This window comes from Cavia porcellus, unplaced genomic scaffold (genome assembly GCF_034190915.1).
Source record: "Cavia porcellus strain 051 isolate PalLab524CR breed Dunkin Hartley unplaced genomic scaffold, mCavPor4.1 scaffold_24, whole genome shotgun sequence".
NCBI lineage: Eukaryota > Metazoa > Chordata > Mammalia > Rodentia > Caviidae > Cavia > Cavia porcellus.
In genome coordinates this window covers 44,083,963-44,105,117 of record NW_026947507.1, presented here as the reverse complement: position 1 = coordinate 44,105,117, position 21,155 = coordinate 44,083,963, and the positions used below count along the sequence as shown (strand labels likewise).

Genomic DNA, 21,155 nt, shown 5'->3' with positions numbered 1-21,155 from the left:
ATAATTGCTATAATGACTTCATCTATGGTATTACTAATTATGAGGTAATTGTGTCCATGTGTATTACACACATATTTCACACATGTGTTAGCATCACTTTCTAAAATCTGAGAACCCTTCACCAGCTTAGACTCCTGAGTGGAGGCAGATTTGTATTGGGAAGGAAACGGTTCAACTCTGATATTGTTTCTTAAGCCACAGCTATAGTGAGCCATTTTCCTCCCGTTTTTTTCTGTATTTCCAGAACAAACTCATTTGTATTTTCTTCATCCACACAACCTCGTCAGGTCCTTCAGGTACCACAGTACCATTCTGGGTTGTGTGATCCTAAACTGTTTACCTGGGCAGCAGTGTGATCAGCTCGGCTCCAGTCGGCCACAGAGAGCCGAGCCCTCCTCCATTTCCAGGCAGGCCCAGAGCTCAGCATCGCCACCCCCAAGGGGGCCCAGGCTGCAGCAGGTGTCACATACCTGTGCTGGCCACACAGCCTGAGCCCCACAAGAAAATTGAATTGTGAGTGACAGGGCTTCAGAACTCATCAGCCTAACCTCCTGAGCTAGACCACAGCAAACTGAACCCAGGAACTGTGCCTAACTTTGTATTGCACATAAAGTACCCCACTCGCAGAGAAGCAGGCACTAGGTCTCACCGTGGTAAAAACCATCTGAATATGCTTATGTGCTTGCTCACTTGTACCAGGGAGCACCGGCAGGGGCGGAGGTTAGCATCCGGGTGTTAGAGGTCACAGATGGGGAACCCCAGCCTGCCCAGCAGGCAGCTGACTGTGTGTGCCCCCATCAGTGAGCTGACAGGACGTGTGGCCAGCAAGCCCAGGCTGTGGCCCACACGGCTGAGGACTGGATAATTGATTTTGTCACAGACAGCTATGAGTGCCATCACACAGGGGGACCTCCCAACAGCAAAGTGCAGTGAAATGCAAGCGTGTGTGCACCTGAACAGGCTGCAACCCCATGCTCTAGCTATGGCTGGCTGTCACCATGCCAACCTGCCTTTCTCTGTCCCCAGATTCCATCACGCAGGACAGGATCTGCGACTTTGATAGCTATCTGCTGCAGGGAAGTGCTGCAGTCAGCTCGAGGCGCTCACAGACTGGACAGGAGGCCCCAGCGCAGGACGGTCCTGACCCCAGCCTTGGCTCATCCTGAGCCCCTCTGTGTGCAGGTGCAGACTTGGCCTCAGCTCAGACCGGCTGGATAGCCCTTTCCGTGGATGTGGCTGCTGGAAGGTGAGAGGCTCATGGCATCTTTGTTACTTGTCATTAATGCACTGTCTCCCAAATAAAGAGAGGAATTTCCCTTGAATCATTTCATCACTCAGAGAGATCAGAGACATCCCCAAGCTTCCTGGCTCAGACTCAAGTCCCCAGCAGCACAGATAGCCAGGACAAAGGACCCCTGTTTGTTCCACTCAGAGGCACTGCAGAAGGCAGCTCTGTGGACCTAGGACGAGGGCTGGGTATGCAGAATGTCACCGTAAGGCACAGGGCATGCTCCTGGAGTTGGGCCCTGGGGCAATCACCTCCCAGCAGGAGGAAGGAGCCACCAAGAGCTCTGAGCAGGTCTGTTTCTGCACCGGCCTTTCCTCAGCTGGGTGTACTCTCTGGAGTGGCCCCCTTGGAATGCTCATCACTACCTAGACAGCAGAACCTCAAAGTCATGCAGCCCACCCTGTGCTGAGAGCTTCAGGGCCTCCTGTGTCTGTCCTGCACCCCAGCATTCCCACAATGCAAGCACAAGTAATACTGTCTGGTGTTGGGGACACCCATGTGGAAAGGACCCCATCCCAGCCTTGTCCTCCAGGCTGCATGCCCAGCACCAGTGCTACTCTGTGATGCCAGCGGCTGGCCAAGAGCCTCTCCTGAGGACAGGCACATACCAGGCAGCATGATGACCACAGCACCCGTGGGGCCACATAGCCTCAGCCTCCCCAGCCCTGCACATCCCTTCCTGCGGCTACACAACCTTCCCCAAGAGCAGGGCCCAAAGTTCTCAGAGCTCTGTTTTTAATTCTGAAAGGGATGGGGCTCTTCCACATCTACTCAAGTTTGCAGTAAAGAGCCTGGCCAGAGGCAGAAGGCAGGAAAAATTAAAGGCACACAGATTAGAAGTCAAGAAGGCTACATTGGACATAGAAAATTGTGTGGAATAAAAGAAGAAAACACTAGAACTAGCCCAGCATGGTGGTGCACACCTGTAACCCAGCACTTGGGAGGCTGAGGCAAGAGGATCACTGAGAGATCAAGAACAGGACTTCCAGGAGAACATGGCAGACAGATAGCAGCAGCTATGGAGGCTGTCTGAAAGACTCAGCTTAGAATTCAGGAATGGTGCAGAGTAAGGAATCATAAGCAAGTGGAGATATGCCCTGCTGACCTAAGAACGAACTGGGCTGAGAGAAACCAACTTGGAATGCAATCCTGGTGCTATAACAGGAACAGAAAAGCCTCAGTGTGGAAGCTGGAGCCCGCGCCATTGGAAGACACGATTTGAGTTTCCTGCCGCACGGCGGCTGCGTCTACATCGGCTCGGCAGGGAGAGAGACGCGCGGAAGCTCTGAGAATGGGAATCGGCGAATGGAGTTGGAAACAGGACGGGCAGGGAGCTGTGCATTGACTTGTGGTGAGGTGAGTGAGAGATACTGACACTCTTCCACAGTTTAGGAGACTCCAGCGGAGGACATTCTGGGACTGGACAGACTTGCGGGAGCGGGGCGCTGCAGCAACTTCAGCCACGTATCCCCCTCTCAAGCGGGATTGGTGAGAAGTGCCTAGCCTACGTGACGCTGCTGGCTGAGACCCAGTAGGCTAGCACAACCCAGATCCCAGAGCCCGAGGGTGGCCTGGAGGGGCGGGCCCCGCGTAGGCTGCCTGGTCTGCAACTTCCTGGTGTGCTGCGGTGGGCGGGAACACCTAGCCGGCGCAATTCGATCAGGCTGTGGCTGACAGGGAGGGAAGCTGGGCCTCCTATATACGCTTGCATATATAAGGAACAAAGAATATGGGAAGAGGGAGCAACAAGAAAGGGCCTTTGGCCCCCAATCCTGAGAAACAGGCAATAGCGGGCACCGCACCAATAGACATAAAGCACTATCTAGAGAGCCTCATAGATGAGTTCAGGAATGAAGTTATTAATGACCTGAAGCTAGAAATAAGCAGAATAGTTAGAGAAATGCTAAGCACCAGCCAAGAAAAAAACAGATGGTGGAATGGAAGAACAGAAAAAGAGGGGAGAATTGTTTGATGGAGACAATAGAGAAAACATAGAATACGTGAAGCAGGTTCAAAGAGACTACCAGGAAACTAAAAACTCTATCGAAAACTGGCATAACAGCTTGAAAGAAACTAAGGACAGACTATTTGAACTGGAGGGCAGATTTGTAATATGGGAGAATGAAATGAAAAACTTTTTAAAAGTAACAAAGAAACAAACAGCAATAATACAAAGACTAGAAGATGATAAGAGGATCCATAACTTAAGAATTAAGAACATAAAAGAAGAAGTAGGGACACAAACAAATGAACTACAAAAGCTACTCACAGAAATAATCCAGGAGAATTTTCCTAATTTAGCAAAAGGTAAAGATACTCAGTTGTATGAAGCATACAGGACCCCAGCCACCTACAACCCAAACAGAGCAACACCCAGGCATATAATAATAAAAATTCCAGAAATTCAATACAAGAACAGAATATTAAAAGCTGTCAGAGACAAGAAACAGATCACTTACAAGGGAACACCCATCAGAATTACAGCAGATTTCTCTGCACAAACCATCAAATCATGAAGAGCGTGGGGGGAAATAAGCTTTGAAAGATAATAATCTCCAGCCAAGATTGATATATCCTGCACAACTATCCCTGGAAATTGATGGAAAAACAAGGTGCTTCCAGGATAAAGAGGAACTAGGGGAATATGCAACCACCAATTCAACTCTACAGAGAATACTGCAGGATATTCTAAAAAAGAAAAATACAAAGAATCCAGAAATAGTGGCCAAGACCACAGTGAATGGAGCAGAAAACAAAATGAAGAAGACAAACTGACAACTAATGACAGAAAAAGAGCTCAACAGAAATGAGGCAGAGAAGATTGGATGATAGGGAAAAGCTATTTTGGAGAAAATGACATCTTAATAGGTAATACTGATTTAGTATCATCTTGTTTTGAAGTCTCATCAAGCTTTTGTTCTTCTGTGTCCATTGGTCTAAACAGGTTGTATCTTATTGGATTTTATTATGTATGATAGTATAAGCAAAAACTTTTAAAGACAAGGAAATTATACAGAAACCATTGTTCATTTTCTGTTAGTTGATTCTAAATACCCTGTAATGCTGTCATTCTCTTAAATGGTTTTACATTGTTTTGATATATTTGATGCTACAGTATACGAAGTTACACTCAAAGATTTCAAGGAAAGAGACAATATGGTAACTACTTTTATGTCAGGATTATCTTGTGGTGAAACACTATTCTACTTAAATGGTTATGTTTTGATCTACGCTGTTTTGCTGTTATGCCCTCTTTTATCTCAATCTCCACTTCATTATTTACTTTTTTATTTTTATCCTTTTAATTAAGGGAAAAATAAATAAAAAATAGCAGGATATATTATAGTAACCCACTTTGACTTTCCATTATCTTGATTTAAAGCCCTGTATTACTCTTACCATCTTGTTTTTGACTGATGTCCCTCTATTCTGTTTTGCTTGATAGTACCAGGTTCGAAAGTTTAGGCAACAGCTGCGAAGATAGTGAGATTCATTATGATGCCCATTCTCGTTGACTATTATCTACTTTTGAAGACCTATAATGTCTCCAATGTTTTGGTTTTGTTGGTTTTGTTCTTTACTGTTTTGTTCAATTTTATTATAACTGATGATATAGGCAATTCTATTAGAGATAGCAGGAGGCATTATGGTAACCATTGTTGATCACCTTGTATTATGCTTTTACATTATCTATTATGTCCACACTTTTGATTTGACTGACTCTGTTCTGTTATGTCACATTTGGTTCTACTCCCTTCCAAAAAAGTAATAAGAACTGTGGGAGCAACAAAGCCCAAAATGTGTAATTGTCATTGTACAAAAGAGAGGAAAAGAAAGTGCTCTAAACGATATAACTGCATGTATATTTAAGTGTATAAGATAGATAACGATATCACTGAGTTTTGTTGGATCACTGAACGGAACTGTTTGCAGTCTCACTGTTGGAATGTCCACTTTCCAAGCTTTAGTTTTGCAACTTGAACAATTATTTCTAAGATGACAATATGTAATCCTACTACTAGTGATTTCCTACTGTTTTTTTTTTCTGTAAATCTGTATAACTTGTACCCTTTCTCTGCTGTTTTATTCTCCTTAAATAAAATTTTTAAAAAAGAGAGAGTTCAAAAACAGCCTGGGCTACAAAGTGAGCTCAAGCTCACTTTGCAGCCTGAACTGCATAGAGAGACCCTGTCTCAAAAAGATAACACACAAACCCACACACACTAGAACTCACAAATTTAGCAAGATCACACTGTATGGAATCAATATACAACAAAAAACACAAAATTGCAGCAGTTAGAAATGTAGTAAGAATGAGCATATAGATTGGGGAACACAGTAAGAAATGCAGGAGTAAATCTTACTGTAGAGGTGAATCGTACTGTAGAGGTAAATCGTACTGTAAGATGAATCCTATTGTAGAGTGAATCCTACTGTAGAGGTAAATCCTACTGTAGAGATGAATCCTATTGTAGAGTGAATCCTACTGTAGAGATGAATCCTATTGTAGAGTGAATCCTACTGTAGAGGTGAATCCTACTGTAGAGATGAATCCTATTGTAGAGTGAATCCTACTGTAGAGGTAAATCCTACTGTAGAGATGAATCCTATTGTAGAGTGAATCCTACTGTAGAGGTGAATCCTACTGTCTGTGATCTGATTCTAGCAAAGGTGCCAAGGCAGTAGGGGTAGTAGAATATTCTTTTCAACAACTGGTTCTGGAAAAGGCAAATAATGAAAATTCCAAACAAACTTATCTAGAAGAGGGAGCACACACCTGCGGTCCCAGCTGCTCAGGAGGCTGAGTCAGGAAGATCACTGGTTTTGATATATCTCATAAAGAAAAAGGAAAGAAGAAAGGAGGCCCTTAGGTCCTTATCCCACACCACACATAACAGTGTATGCCAGTGGACAAAGACCCTGGCATCACTCCCACTGTGGATGGGACAAGTTCCCGGGGATGATGGTGGTGTGTGACAGTGTGTTGATTCCCCTCCCATGGTGCCCAACTAGTTACCAGGTGACAGGAACACAGCCCACCCTTCTATGCTGCCCAGGACACATCCTCATCCCTCCAGCATCCCTGTGAGGACTGTGAGTCTATGAGGACTGTGAAACTGTGGAGAGACATGGCAGGACACTGGTCCCACCTGCAGGCTCAGCTCACAGAAACAGAAGTCGGTCTGGGTCAGCAAGTGGACATTTTTACTATTCCAGATAAACCACTGAGAAACTCCTGAGCTTCTGTCCACATCATGCAGAGGATTCATCACTCACTGCTGAGATGAGCAAGAGCAGGCAGCTCTTCACACACAGGGATGTGTGATCAGCTGATGAGCACATGAAAGGTGCTTGACATTATTAGGGTTAGAGAATTGCACATTAAAAGCTCAGTGAACTCTGGGAGGCTAAAACAGAAGGCCCACAAGTTCGAGCCTAGCCTGGGCAATGTACTAACTTAATGAGATCCTGTTTTAAGATTTAAAAAGTTTTAAAAGGGTTGGACGTACAGCTCAGTGCAAAGGCTCTGGGCTCAAATTGTACAAATAGTACAGAAAAAAAAAACAGCATTAGAGAGATACCTATATTCCTGAAATAGATGACAAGGGTATAAAAAATTTGAGCTTTCATGCATTGCTGGTCTGCCTGGAAAATGATACAATTGCTCTGAAAGGCCATATGATGGTTTCTTTAAAAATTAAACACACTTGGACAGTGGGGGAAGAGAACAAGAAGTCAACAAGAAATAAGCCCTCCCTGTAAGTCAGCACCACACACAGATTCCTGGGGGCAAATCCAATGCCAGCCCCTCCCAGCACACCAGCTGGGTGGGAAACAAGAAGAGCCACCTCCCCCCGAACCCCACCATATGCTGCCAGCTTATCCAGAGAAGCACAGGCTGCAATGATGGCTGTTGGGGTGAAATAGAGTGTAATTCTTGTAGTGTTTAGGGTTTCCCCGACTTCGCAGGCCTAAAGCCAGTGGTCTAACCATCTGTGATCTATGCAGAGGATAACAGTACGAAATGTAACATCTGTGAGGAGTCTCTTTCTGAAGGTGGTAGCCACTGTTAACTCCCTATTATCTTGATTTGAAGTCCTGTATCATTTTCATTGTTTTGATGGGTTGGGTTCTATTCTGTTTTGTTTGATTTTATTGTATCCAATGCCTTGGACAGCTATTTCAAAAATAACAAGATACATTATGGTAGTCATTGTAAATTTACTGCTGCCTCGTTTTGAAGTCCTTTGTTTCATTGTTTTGTTTTTATTGGGTCTCTTCTGTTCTTTTTTGTTTGATTTGACTGTGTCTGAAGGTGTGGGCAGGTATTGTGAAGACAAGAGGAAGCGTTATGGTAACTATTGTTGATTGCCTATTGTTTTGAAGTCCTGTATCACTTCCACTGTTTTTTTTTTTTTTTTGATTGGCTTTATTCTGTTTTATTTTGCTTGGTGTTATTCTCTTTAAAATAAAAAAAATTAGATACGCTTTTCTATATGACTGACAACTTCATTCCTAGCTGTAAACCCAGGAAACAAAAATGTGTCTGTACCACACTTGTATGCAAACATCCATGGCCGAGTTTCTGGAGTAGCCAAAGTTAAACAACCCATCCACTGGTTAAGTAGGTAAACCAAACATGCAACAGCCATGCCAAGGAGGTGCCCGGGAGCAAACAAGGACAGACCGCAGCTGCCAGCAACATGTGGATGACGACTCCAGTGCACAAGCAAAACAGTCAGCTACTCCTAAAAGCTGAGGCAGAAGCATCACAAGTTCAGGGCCAGCCTGGGCAACTCAGGGGTACCCTATCTCAAAAATAAAGGGCTGGCGGTGTCGCTCCGTGGAAAGTGCTGGGCCCCACCCTGGTTGGGGCATCCTCAATGAAGGAGGCCATGAGGTTCCACCTCGGTTACATGTCTATGGCAGAGCTGGAAGCAGAAAATAGATCTAAGTCTCCTGGAGCTGGGCTAAGAGTGCAAATAACGAATATATGCGGGTGACAGGGACATGGCAAGACTATCAGATGTGAGCACACTTTCTGTGTCCATGTCGAGCTGCACACTTTAACAGCAGCCCCTGCAGCATGTGGATGTCCATCAGGGGGCAGAGGGCAAAACTGGCCCTGGGGCAGCTCTGAGCCACCCTCTTGAGTCTCTTTTCAAGAAAGCACTTCCTGGCTTCCTCTTGGGGGGCACTCACGCGTTATGCACAGATGCACATACGCCCCCCATGCGGGTTCCTTCAAGCTTGGCTGGTGTGGACTCTGTACCAGAGCATTTACCCCGAGTTCTGTCCTGGCTTCACTGGAAAATACAAATTGGCCTCCCCTTGCAAACCAAGGCAGCCTCAGCCGAGGGCAGGGGCAACAGGGCCAAGCTCCCACCCCTGCCCAACACCAGGCCCTTGGTTCCCTGAGCCCTGCATGAGTGAGCTGGCTGGGACCTTGTTCCATCTGCATATGGTCCCGGCTCTCAGCCCCATGAGGTGTGATCAAAGAGCACAGTGGATATGAAAATAAAAACCAAGAGCATCCTAGCCAAGGCCGCCATGCCAGCTGCCTCTTAGGGTACTCCCCGCGTCTCACACACACACACACACACACACACACACACACACACCCCTCACGCTCACAATGCTCAACAGGGCTCCAGGCAGCTCTTCTCAGCTCCTTTCTCCGTCACCCCTGGGGCCTGAGTCCGTTCAAAGTGTCTGTGGTGATTTCTGTCCCCCAGAAATAATACAGTGTGTCGTCACCCACTTCCTTCCAGGGTCTGAGCTCCTGACTCCCCAGAGTCCCGGTGACCATGAGCTGCTCAGCTGGATTTGGGCAGTAAGGTGGAATGGCTGCAGCCCTGCAGGAAGAAACCTTACAGGCTGCTTCGGAAGGTGGCAGCAACCAGGGCAAGTGTGTTCCGAGTAAGGGGAGGGTCACCGAGGGGGTTCATCGCCGTGTGTCCTTTAAATAAAACACTTGTCCTGTTTTCGGGTCTCACCACATACAAGGCATCCTGAAACCTTTCTGTACCTGACCCCCATTCGGCACTGCCTGTTACTCAGTCGACCCTTGCTCATGACCGCACCAGTGCTGGCCACCCACCTGCAGCCAACATCCCTCAGGGAAAGGGAACAGTAAATGAGGTGAAAATGGTCTGGAGTCTCACCCTGCTTCAGGCCAGGTTTGTCCCTAACTCCACAGCGGAGGCTCCTGGTTACTAGAGTGCAAGGATTTGGAGGCAGAGGTGTGAGCCTGGAATCTACAATGACCTGAAGGTGCCCAGGCTCTCAGCAGTCAGTGAGGTACACGGCCACACACAGTCAGGGGGAGAGCTGGTGTGGACACAGGCTGCACAGCTCTAGGATCTGTGCTTTAGTGCCCTGTGTGACACCCAGGTGTGGGGCAACCGGTGCCCAGTGTTCCTGATGGCAAAGGGGTCAAGGCCACCAAGCTGGGCCTTGAGAGGCAGCAAGGTGCCAGAGTTGCACCTCCAAAGGGGATGATGAGTGTGGTCCTTGCTGGGCCCCAGCCCCGGCACCTTCTCACCACATGCTGTGCCCGCCACTCAGTGCCATCTGCTGTGTCATCCACAGCAGAGCCCCATGGTGCTGGTGCCGTGCCCATGCCCCTGGCCCTTTATGAAGGACGGGCCTTGGGTTAGGGTGTCTGGCTGTAACCATGAAGATAGGCTCACACGGTGCAGGGTTTGCCTAGCTAACACGGGGCTGGGTATGAAATGTTCCCTCATCCTTGTGCGTGGGAGGCCTGCTTGTGCCCCCACAGTCCCAGCCCACATGAGTGAGTCCAGGAGGCCTCCATGGACATCACCTTCAATCCTCTTCAGAGAGCAGAGTGCACTGCTCAGGTGAAGAGGTAAGTGTGAGATGGACCCACAAAGTGGCTGTGCCCCTTCACCCCAGAGCCCACTCCCCAGGGTGACCTCACAGTGCCTCCATGGACACTGGAGATGGGGTAAGCATGAGCTGGCCCATTTCTCACTTCCTGACAGAGAAGCACAGACCTCAGGAGCCCGGACTCAATGGAAAACCCCAGACACCCAAATTCCTACACCCGCAGCTTGCCCTTGGCACCCAGAGGCACTGGCGATGCATGGGCAGCCGCGAGGTGAGCAGAGGGCCAAGCCCTACACGCGGCTCCCCGGCTCCATCAGCAGCTGCCACGATCTCTGATGAAACCGTTCTCACATACGTGATAGTAAATATTACCAGGGCATGTTTTGGAAATGTCATACAAGGGCTTAAGAAATATGATTTCGGGACAGTTCTGTTCAATCATGCTCCTTATAACTTCATTTGAAGAGTATATGAGAAAAAAATCTGAGCATAGTAATTTAGTTAAGGGCAAAGACAAGTGCTTCTCCAGTGAATACGAATTCACATCACCCAGGGATTGTAAGGGACAGATTCCAACTCGGTCTGTTCGGGGATGGAGCCAGCGGACAAACTCCCAGGCGATCTGGACCCAGAATGCTCTGAAGGTGTGCATTTGCTTTCCATTTGCTTCTCAACAAGAATTAATAGTTGAGATATTTCATTGTCTTGTTAAGCCAGATTGCTGTTTCTAGCAGCGTGGCTGACATACAGGAAAAGCCTTGCCAAAGTCTCCAAAGCTGACGCGGGCAGCACCCCACCTCTGAGGGGCCAGTGTCATCCACCATGGAGCCTGGAAAGGAATCAGCATGAACTGGACCTCAGCGCAGCATGGAGGCAGGCAAGGCCTATGAGCCCCACACTCTGAGCCCAGTTCTGGGGGACTGGGGGACTGGGAGACCCTGTTCCGAAACAGAAGGGCTGGGATGTAGCTGGGTTCAATCCACACGGGAGGAAAAAAGGAAGAAAAAAAAAGAAACAGATTTGTCACTGCCTTGGGTGCAACTTAAGTTGTCTAGAACTGCCTGGTGTGTGTCTGCATTGTGTATGTGCAGCGTGTGTATGCAATGTGTGTCTAGTGTGGTGTGCAGTGTATGTGCAGTGTGTGTCTGTGCCCCTGCATGCATGCAGGTTTTTATCACGGAATGACCCTCCTTCAGCCTTTTTACAGTGTCTACTTGCCTCCAGCCACCCACAACTCCTGGCGACCACCTATATATGTGTCTTCCCTTCTTTAATTTTGTCACTTGGTTGATATTGTGTCCGTGGGATCATCAACAGTGGTCAGTTTGGCACTGGTTGGCCTCACTATAGCTTCCAAGCTGGCCTTGAACACCCAGTGACCCTCTTGCCTCAGCCTCCCAGTGCTTGGCACAGTGGCCCTTGCAGGTAGCTCTGGTTTTTCTCCTGCAGGATTCCCGTGATTGGCCCTGCCACACCTCATGAGTCACTCCTTCCTCTCACAGAGTGGGACCCACAGGTCCCTCTAGAGGCGCCCCAGCACAGGTACAGTGCTGGTGTCTGCCTGTGGGAGCTCACAGCCCACCGGCCTCGTCTGCAGAGCAGGGCTGTGTGACACTGGGCTGGTGGCTTGGGCATCACTCCCATCAGGGCAGGCAGGCTGACAGGGCAGGTAAGGAGGGCAGCTTCCTCTCTGCCTCTCTTCTCCAGTGCCTGTGTGTATGCTGCTCCCTGGTCCCATTCTGTGAGAGAGTGGGACTCTGATGGCTGCCTCCTAGGGAGCCCAGCATCTGGGGTTCCCTAGGAGCTAGGGCTGTCTTGGCCCTTCTGTCCATGCCTCAGAGGGAGCCATGGGCAGCTCAGGGCTCAGCCTCAGTCAGGGTCCCACTGAACTGTGCAGTGGGGTGGCAGGGATGGGGTCACAGCAGCCGTGGCCCCCTGTGGCACCAACATCCAGGCCAGTGTGACCTGGGCAGAGGCTGGGGCAGCTCCCAGGCTGTGTGGTCCTCAGTGACCTCTCCTCTAGGGGAAGTACGGGATTCCCAGGCCACACATCCAGGCTGAGAGGGGAGGTCAGCGTCTTTCAGAGGAGGAAGAAGAAAGGAAGGGACTATCTCAAAGAAGTAAAGTCCTGAGACAGAGACCAGAAGGCTGAGGAGTCAAAATGTAGCGAGTGATGAGCCGCATCTCACTGGGGCGCAGCACTGCCTGCCCCCACCCCAGCAGGTGCCCAGGACGCAGGCTCATGTCCTTTGCTTGCGGAGCCCCTCCTGGCTGTTACCCATCACAGTACGGTGACAGCGCTGATCTCCCGCACCCCCATGAGCTTCTGCCATGGCTTCTGGGTGTCCCTTCCTCCAGTTAGAGGTAATCGAACAGAGCAGAGGCTACACCTACCGAGAATATGAAGCAGCAGCACCGCCACAGGCAATCCTGAGACGCCATGAGCCCCACCCGTCGCTTCCCAGGTGCGCGCGCACCACCTTCCTGGCCTCTGTGGACACCTGTGTTGTCACGGTCCCTGCTCTGCTTTCCCTCTCAGGCATCTGTGAGGACTACTCCATCCTGGCCCCAGCTGCACCCTGCTTTGAGTTCAGCAGAAGGGGCTCCGTTCAGTTCAGCAAAACAGGCTTCAATTCAAAATTAGGCCAGGGCCTAGGCAGGGCACAGGGCTCTGTGGAGCTGGGGTCCTGCCCTCCCCAGACAACGGATGCAGCCTGAGTGCAGAGCTATGTCATCAGGCCTGGCCAGTTACTGCTTCAGTGGATTGGCCTCGGTCTCCAGGCCTCCAGCCCAGCCATCTCCTTGGAGGCCTCGATCACCAGGGCCCCAACTGAAGCCACCCAGGGGCCACCAGGAGGAGACTCTCCCGGCAGGCCCTGCAGCTCCCCCCGCTGGTTCTAGGGCTTCCCAGCTCTCTGCCCCGAGTTCATCAGCCTCCTTGTATCACTGCTCCCCGCGTCTCCCTGTGCTTTCCTCATCTTTTCCTGCTTCCTTAAAACTCCTTGAAGGTCTGAAATTCACAACAAGACACACTACTCACTGCATCGAAACAAGCATGAAAGCTCGAAGACAGACTCAGCAGAATGGTCTGCTGGCTCACTGGAAGACTAAGACAAATGCTGACTTTGAAAGTGAATATAACAGGGAAAATGTATAAAACCCCAGGCTCCGAAAGCAGGCACACAGACTGTAAGACGCCGGGTGGCACTGCACACAGACACGGCCGCTGGAGAGAGTAATCCGTCAACCCGCGCAGAATCGTGAGAACACTCATGTCCTGCATCCAGGCGGTGAGCAGAAATAAACCGCTCTAAGAGGGAAACACGTGTACCCAAGCACATTTACTGCAGCAGTTCTCACGCTGAAACTGGAAATAGTGAACTCCCGGCACTGCCGAAAACCATGGAGTAAGTTACCCAAATCAGTCTGAGAAGCGTCAGGCAGCCGTTCAAAGGCACAGTTACGACGCAATACCGTAAAGTGTGTGCCAGGAAGCTTAAGATACTAAATTATATTCCTTCCAGGGCCAGGACCGTGCAAATTGGACCGTAGTGCAGTACAATAAAAATATAAGAAGATAATACAGAGATTTCAGCAAGGCAACTGGGCCAGGGTTAATTTTTATTAGATTTTTGTTAATGTTACACTATTTGGTCAGTAATATTACTATAGGTTTTGAAAAGAAACATTTAGATGCCTGCACCCTGGAAACTAGTTGTACTCAGCACCTCAGACCCCCAGCACTCAGGTGTTGAATTTTGTCTGTTTCCTGTTTTTTTGCCTACTAGGCAGTCCATATGTTCTGTGGTGGAGTTACTCAAATACCCCAGGCCTGAAATTCCTACTGTCTCCTTTAGGTCGCCTCCTTCAGGGTCAAGCTGCTTTTTTTTTCTTTTTCTTCCTGTTGGTTTGTTTCTGAGACTGGATCTTGCTCAGGCCACGCTGGAGCTTGTAATCCCCCTGCCTCAGCCTCCCAGAGTACTGGACTACATGGGCGTGCACCGTGGTGCCCAGCTGTAGATGGCCACGCTCCTTGCTAACTGAACAGCAGGATCCCTGTGTTTCGGCGCTCGTCTGCTCCCTTCCCTCCGGTTTGCCCCCTCTTCCCCTTCTTTGCTTCTCGGTGCCCTTTAGTTTCCCCCTGTATGCAGCACTCTTCTTGCCCCTCCTTCTCCTGTCTCCCCTTCCCTTCTGCAGGTCACAGTGAGTTTCCCAGCATCAGGGTGACTTCCCAAAAACCGAGGTGTGTGCGGCTCCCTGAGGAGCCGGGGGTGAATTCAGGCCCCCGAGCACCTGCCCTGCTGTGCCCGCAGTCCAGAACCCCTGGGAGTTCAGAGACCTGGTGTACCTGGTTCGCCAAGGCAATCGAGGTCCTTGCCGACCCTGGGCTGCCCCCTGCATGCCCATCGCCAGGCCTTTAGCTCCAAGGAGGCCTCAGTACTCCCCTCATGACTTCCCCTGCAGTCTGGCCTCGGGGCACAGGCTGAGCTGGAAGGTGATGCAGGGCAGAAATGCGTGCAGCAGCATGGCTGGGCCACAGCACGCACCACAGAAGACACATGGCAGATGGCACACAGCAGAAGATAGGAAATTCTGGCCATCAGGCATGTTTACCGGTCGTTGTACACGATCGGTGATTGTGTGACTTACTTGGCCGTCACAAAGGTCTCAAATATGCCCCTTTTATGCTAGCATGGTGGTGCACACCTGTAATCCCAACATTGGGAAGGCTGAGGCAGGAGGATGGAAGAGAGGGGAGGCCAGCTTGGGGTGTGCAGTGAGTTCAAGGCCAGCCTGACCACACAGAATTACACTGTCTCAAAAGAAAAAAAAAGGCTATCCTGGAATTATCTGTGGTCATAATTAAAGTGTCATGTTCCCTGCTCTCAATTTTTCTTCTTCTACTTTATTTAAAACTATGAAATTTATTTTTTGTGCCAGGAAGACAATATCTAGTTTTTATCTCCCTACTATTTGAACTGTTAACTGAGACAATAATTAAAATCATTGACCTGAAATTAAACAAGCACATACAAGTATGCTTCAGGCTAAACTAATATTGTTTTTGGTGTACATTCCCAGCTCAGGCTTGAGATTTTCCCAAAGCCTGAAGCCCTTTCCGGGCACCGAGCTCCCCCTCAAGCTTGGAGATCCTGGCCACAGCCATCACTGTATTAATCTGGTTTCAATTTTGTAAGTGTTTCAATTCTCAGCTTATCTATGGGAACAAATCGTAGCTCTATCTTTAATATTCCAGAGGGAAGAGTTACTGAAAAGAATACCCATAGCCTCCCATCCTGCAAGCCAGCGGATGAGTCTCAGCCAAAGCTGGAAGAGAGGCGGCTCCAGGGCTGCACAGGGCGTCTGTCCGTCTGTTCATCTGTCGACACAGGCAGGAGCACAGGCCAGGGGCTGCCAGACCGCAGGCTTGGCCCCTGTCTCTCATGAAGGCACAGTCCCAGTCATGAAGTCGCTGGGAACCGAATGCAGAGAGAGAAGGATGCTTTGTCCTATGAGAGTGGAGCCGGGACGGGCTGGAGGGGCGACAGGAGTGGGGTGACTCACGGGGCCAAATTTCCTTCCAGAGAGAGCTTGGGTGCTGTGGATACCCCCCAGGAACACAGCGGGAGGCGGCGGCACAGGCCAACCTCACTACACAGGGCGATGAAAGACTGTCACTTGCTGTGACTAGAGGCCAGAAGGCACTCCGACGACTTCCAGTGCGGTCAAGGGCTCACGGAGGGATCCAGGGTTTTGAGCTCTTTGACACTTTGCCTCACTAGAGAAATTCCCAGCACACCCTGTGAAAGACGTGTTGGGTTCGGGCCAAGTTACCGAGTCCTCTGAGCTCAGCCAGACTTCAGCCCCAACACATCCGGGAGTCACAACCTGGCTTCCTTAACCTGCACTGAAGAATGGAGATGGGCTAGAATGGCCTGAGGCCCTTAATTTGAGGGACCCAAACCCAGCCAGCCAATGGCAGTGGAAAAGGGAAGCTGCTTTTAAGAAGTGGAAGTCTTGGGCTAGGGACAGAGCTCAGTAGCACAAACACTTCCCTGGTAAGTGCAAAGTCCTGAGTTTGATTTCCAGTACAAAAAAAAGTAGGGAGTCTTTTACCAGAACATGCATGCAAGGGTTTCACATCTCCCTCTTCCCAGGGCCTCATCTCTACCTGTTTCTTGCCGGGGACAGAGAGCTCGCCCCCCAGCTGCCTTATCCCTCAGAAGATGAGACAACGAAGCATGCCGTGTGCACACACACAGAGACACACGCACACAGTACACGTGCCCCAACAACGACCTGCTGTGTGCCAGGCGCTGAACCCAGCGCCCGGGCCTGGAAATGACCCCAAAGGCTAGAAAACTGCACAGGGGGGTGCGCTTAGTAAGGTCCCAGGCCAGGCTTACACTCCAGGAAGGAGACTGACCCTGTGCAGAAAGGGAAAAGGTTTGCAAAACACTTCCAGAAGAAACTGACATCAGGTTCATTTCTGGAGAAGACACAGGCACCAGGAATGTGGAGGAGCCCAGAAAGCAGCCAGCGCTAGGAGGAGCCGGCACCTATCAGGTCCCAGCTTAGGGAGGGACTTGCTTACTGCTCTGAAACCCTTGTGCTCTACACGAGTCTCATAGCAGTCTTGCTTGGCTGAGTTCTCTGAACCCTTTACAAATGCAAAAGCCATTCTTAGCTCACAGGTCAGGCAAAACTGGTGACAGGCTGCATTTAGTTTTCTAAGTCCTGGCATGGATGCAAGTGATCAAAGAGATATAACAGACTGGGAAAATCACATAAAACCTAGAAATTGCCTAAGTCAGAGCAACTCATGAGGAGGCAAAAAGATGCTGGAAAAAATTAAAAATCTTATAAAATGACTAAAAGCAAAGATTAAACTAGAAGGAACATGATATCAAACAAACCATGGGATGCCTTAAGAGAAATATTGCAAATGATTCTTCAAATCAAAAAGAAATGAAGGGCCAGGGATTTAGCTCAGTGGCGTAAGTGCCTGCCTAGCAAGTACAAGGTCATGAGCTCAATCTCCTGTACCAAAAAAAAAAAAGAAAGAAAGAAAAAAAGAAATGAAGAATTCTTAAAACTTCCAGGAAGTAGTAAACATCGAAGACAGGCAAAGGAGATTGCCGAGGGATTCCTGAAGAAGAAACCAGATCACAGAAAAACTAGGAGCAAAACCTCCATGGAAGAAGTCTGATGAATTCTTAGGGCTAGCAACCCAGGAGCCTCTGGGACTTCCTGGGTCAGCACAGCCACAGGACCAAGAAAGGCAAGTGGCCAGGATCTGCTGGGCTCTGAGGAACGGAGGGTGGAAGGGGGTCCCTGAGGCTGACCTGCTTGGCTCTGCGATTTGTTCTCTGATTATGAAAAATTTTTAAGTTAGTTTTTAAATCTTTAACACACCTGCGGGGGAGCAGACTTGGTTCAGGTGGTTGCCACCCTCGCTCAGCCCCGTCCTGCCGCAGAAGGGAGGGGCCTCTCAGGCAGGGCAAGGGGCTTTGTCCTGGCCACAGCTCCTGGGCTGTGTAGGAGGCAGATCCCTGCAGTGAGAGATGACCCTTTGCCTGTAGAATTGAACAGCGACCTCAGCGATAGCACCAATCCTTGGCGACAGCGCAGTCCACAGTCTCCTTCCCCGGCTGAGTCCCATCTGTCACAAGGATTCCTGCGAGTGTACGTGTGCCCATGTGCATGTGCAGTTCCAGCCTAACACCCGTGGCGCCCTCCAGTCCCACACTGTCATTCTGGCAGCCCGATGGCTTTTTGCCTCCTAAACGGTGGCTCCTAGTGTGCTGGCTCCTGAGAGCAGCCATGAAGTGTCATAGTGGGCGCTGGAGGCTTCCTGGTGGCTTCCTGCCACGGCTGCTGACAGATGCACTCCAGGTCTGCTAAAAGCCACGTCAGCCTGGAAGGATTTGCTGCCATCTGCACCGCGCTGGCTACCCAGCACCGGTGGCCTCCAAATGGTCCAGTGTCTCAGAGTTAATAAGCCAGGCGTTTGGGTTTCTGTAGAAAGCATCTCCGCTGCAGCTACCTTCCTGGCCCAACATAAGTATTATCCTAGCAAATGGAGCATCGTAGATTCCAATTACAGAACAAAACAGCTGAAAGTACCCATTGTCCTCAGACTTTTTCGATGCAGCTATAGCCTGTGGGGTGCCGAGCAGCTCACCCAGCCAAGGGGCAACCTCCTCTATCTTTCCACAGCCATTAGATTTTGCCCTAGATGGACCCCACCATAAGGCAGGTGTGGCCGGGAAGGAGCTACCTGGGGGTGCAGACACTGTGTTCAGTGGGGAGGGGGCTCCTCTGCACTTCGGGGGAAAGGACTCTTGTCTTTGCAGCTCTGCCTGCCCTTCAGAGGAATCAGGAAAGGCAGGGGGCCAGGCTGTGGGCAGCCAGGGGCCTGCAGCAGCCAGCTAGGGGCAGCTGGGGACACCAGGCAGGTGTGCAATACTGAGCAAGAGCAGGGGTGGTGAGGAAAGCCAGCCCCCACGGGGCTGCCCGCTGATGTCTCAAGGCCTTGTGGACTAGAGCTTTGCCTGCTGCCTATTTCCTTCCCTGTTGGGGGTTCCAATTCTGATACTGTATTCAGGGGCAGGGTTGTTCCTGTCTGGAGACCAAGGACCCAGGCAGCTGAGAAAAGGGTGAGACTGCAGTGCACAGGAGCCAGGACAGCAGAGACCCAGGGAGGAACAGGCAGGCTGTGAAGAAGGCCTGGGGCTCCCCCAATCTGAGCCACCCTGGTTCTGGCGTTGGGACCGCTGTTGCACAGAACCCAATAGCCAGGCTGGCAATGAGGCGTCATCCTGAGCCGCTGCCGCAGACAAGAGCATAGGCCTCCCGCTCAGCGGGGTGGGTAGGTGAGGAGGATGAGGGGAAATGTCCCCGTTTCTCTCCGGAACCTCAGAGCTAAGCAGGGCCCTCTGCCCTCTCCACTGCAGACGACTGGGGCCCACGCAGCGATGTCTGAGGCCAAGGGAGGGAGCTGGAGCACAAATCGGGCTGGCCCTGCAGCCTCAGCTCACGTCAGCGCCTCCCAGACAGGGGTGTCCCAGTACTTACCGGTGGTGGAGGAGACGCCGTTCAGTCACTGTGGTCTCCCCTCAGCCATGATCTTGCCTTCCCTGATTTTGGTTCCCACCACCAACAATATTAAACAGAAAATTCTGGAAAAAAGCAGCCTGTAAGTGTAAAGTTGCAGACACCCTGGGCAGTGCAGTGAAATCTCCGCCTCCCACTCTGTCCCCCTGTCCAGTGAGTCCTCATCATCTGTGCTTCCTCTGGCCATGCTTCCCCCAGCAGCCGTCTGGAGCACCACACAGGCCGTGGCATCGCAGAGCTGGGCCAGGGGACCATCGGTGTTAGCCGGTGCTAAGTCCCAAAGCCAGTGTCATTCATGTCACTTCCCATTGGTCCTCAGCAGGCACCTCCCCCTTTCACATCCGCAGGGGAAGAGAGAGGGGCAAGTCCTCCGTGCGAGAGAAAGTTGGAAGGAGAAGCCACACGTGGTCTCCCTGGCACAGCGTGGCAGAGCGCATCATCGTGATGCTTCCCTTTGTCACTGCCATCGTTGGTCATCTGCTGTGTCTAACGCGTCCACTGCCCTTCATTACAGGTGAGTATGTGCAGGAAGGAACAGCAGGTGCAGGCTTCGGGACCAGCCAGGTCCTCTGAGGGCTTGGGATGGACCCCAAGGGTAGAGGAAGGAGGAGAGGCTGCTGGCAAGAAAGGGTTTCATGTTTTCCAGCCCTCCTCCACTGGAAGAGAGGGAGGCTCCACCTTGGAGCCCGGAAGGTGTGGCCTGCTGGAGCAGGCAGCTGGCTGTGCACTGTGCTGTCCTCTGTGCTGTCTGCTGTGCTGACCTCGGGGCTGACCACACCTCCACGAGGATGAGGACGCATCAGGTCCCATCTGTGAGGTCAGCATGGTTTTCAGTGGCCCTCCCCTCCCCTGAGGGCCTCTTGGTCTCCTCCCTGCCCAGGCCAGCTGCCCCCTCCCCGAGGTTTTCCTGCTGAACCAGAGCTTCTGCCTCTTGCACCACCTTTGCAGAGGACCCAAGGAAAGCACTTGACACAGAGCTGAAAGCTTGGTGGCTGCTTCCGAGGTTCAGGGCTGGGGTGGGGGCCTGCAGGCCCCTGCTGTGTGGGCAGCTTCCACATGGGCACTGCTGTGGAAGAGAGGTTTGCTGTGGTACAAAGACCCAAGGAACCCGCCAGAGGCCACCGCTTCAGAGTGGCAAAGGAGAGAAGCCAAGTCAGTGTTTGTGGAAACCCAGGCAGGGGACAGCTGTCCTGCAGGACGAAGGCCTCCATGCTCAATGATGCAAGGTTCATGGTGCTTGCCTCCTGTCCCCCTCATGCTGTCCTCAGTGGAGCCAGTGCATGGTCGCCCTGCAGTCAGCTCACCTGGGGCACGTGGGCCACCCCCAGAACAGAGTGACCCTGGGGGACAGCCTCCCTGGCCCGAGCCCAGCACCCCTTCGCCCATGAGGAGCCAGCCAAGCCGCCTGCCTTCTGCCAGTGCACAGCTTCCTTCCAGGTCACCTGCAGGCTTGGAAAGCACCGGGAAAGGGCTGGTTTCAGTTACCCCATGACTCCCGCGTGAGTGCTCTCACATCGGAATGCCAGCCCGTGAAGTTGTTCCATCATTATCCAGTAATAACGCCGCTTCGGCCTCACAAGTCGTCCTTTGCAGATTAAGGTAGCCAGGGATTCAGTACAAGACATTGTACTTAGTGAAAGAAAGCCACGTCCAGGATATTTCTCATCAGAATTGAATCACATTAATAAAGTCAGCACGGAGGGGACAGAGCAGGCCAGCAGGGCCCGTGAGGTTATGCTTGGCTCATGAGGTACAGGGTCAGGAACGCTTGGCTCTGAGCTCCTGGGGGGCACAGTTAACCCAAAAGGCTGTTTGAGCTTAGTGTGCTCGGCAGCCTTCATCCTGGACCTCGGACCCATGCCCCTGTACCCCTGTGCCCCTGCTCTGTTTGGAGAGT

At 50.9% G+C, this 21,155-nt stretch overlaps 1 protein-coding gene across 2 annotated transcripts in view; it reads left to right on the top strand.

Annotated features, from left to right (window-relative positions):
• Positions 1–7,784, top strand: part of Mcph1 (microcephalin 1) — a 186,215-nt gene extending 178,431 nt beyond the window's left edge. For both annotated transcript variants that reach the window (XM_063234982.1, XM_013143416.3), the window contains one exon: positions 1,027–7,784. Coding sequence is in view for 1 of the 2 variants with exons in the window: in XM_013143416.3 (XP_012998870.2) it covers positions 1,027–1,166 (140 nt within the window). In the remaining variant the exon portion in view is untranslated. The remainder of the gene's footprint in view (positions 1–1,026) is intronic.
• Positions 7,785–21,155: the final 13,371 nt, after the last annotated feature.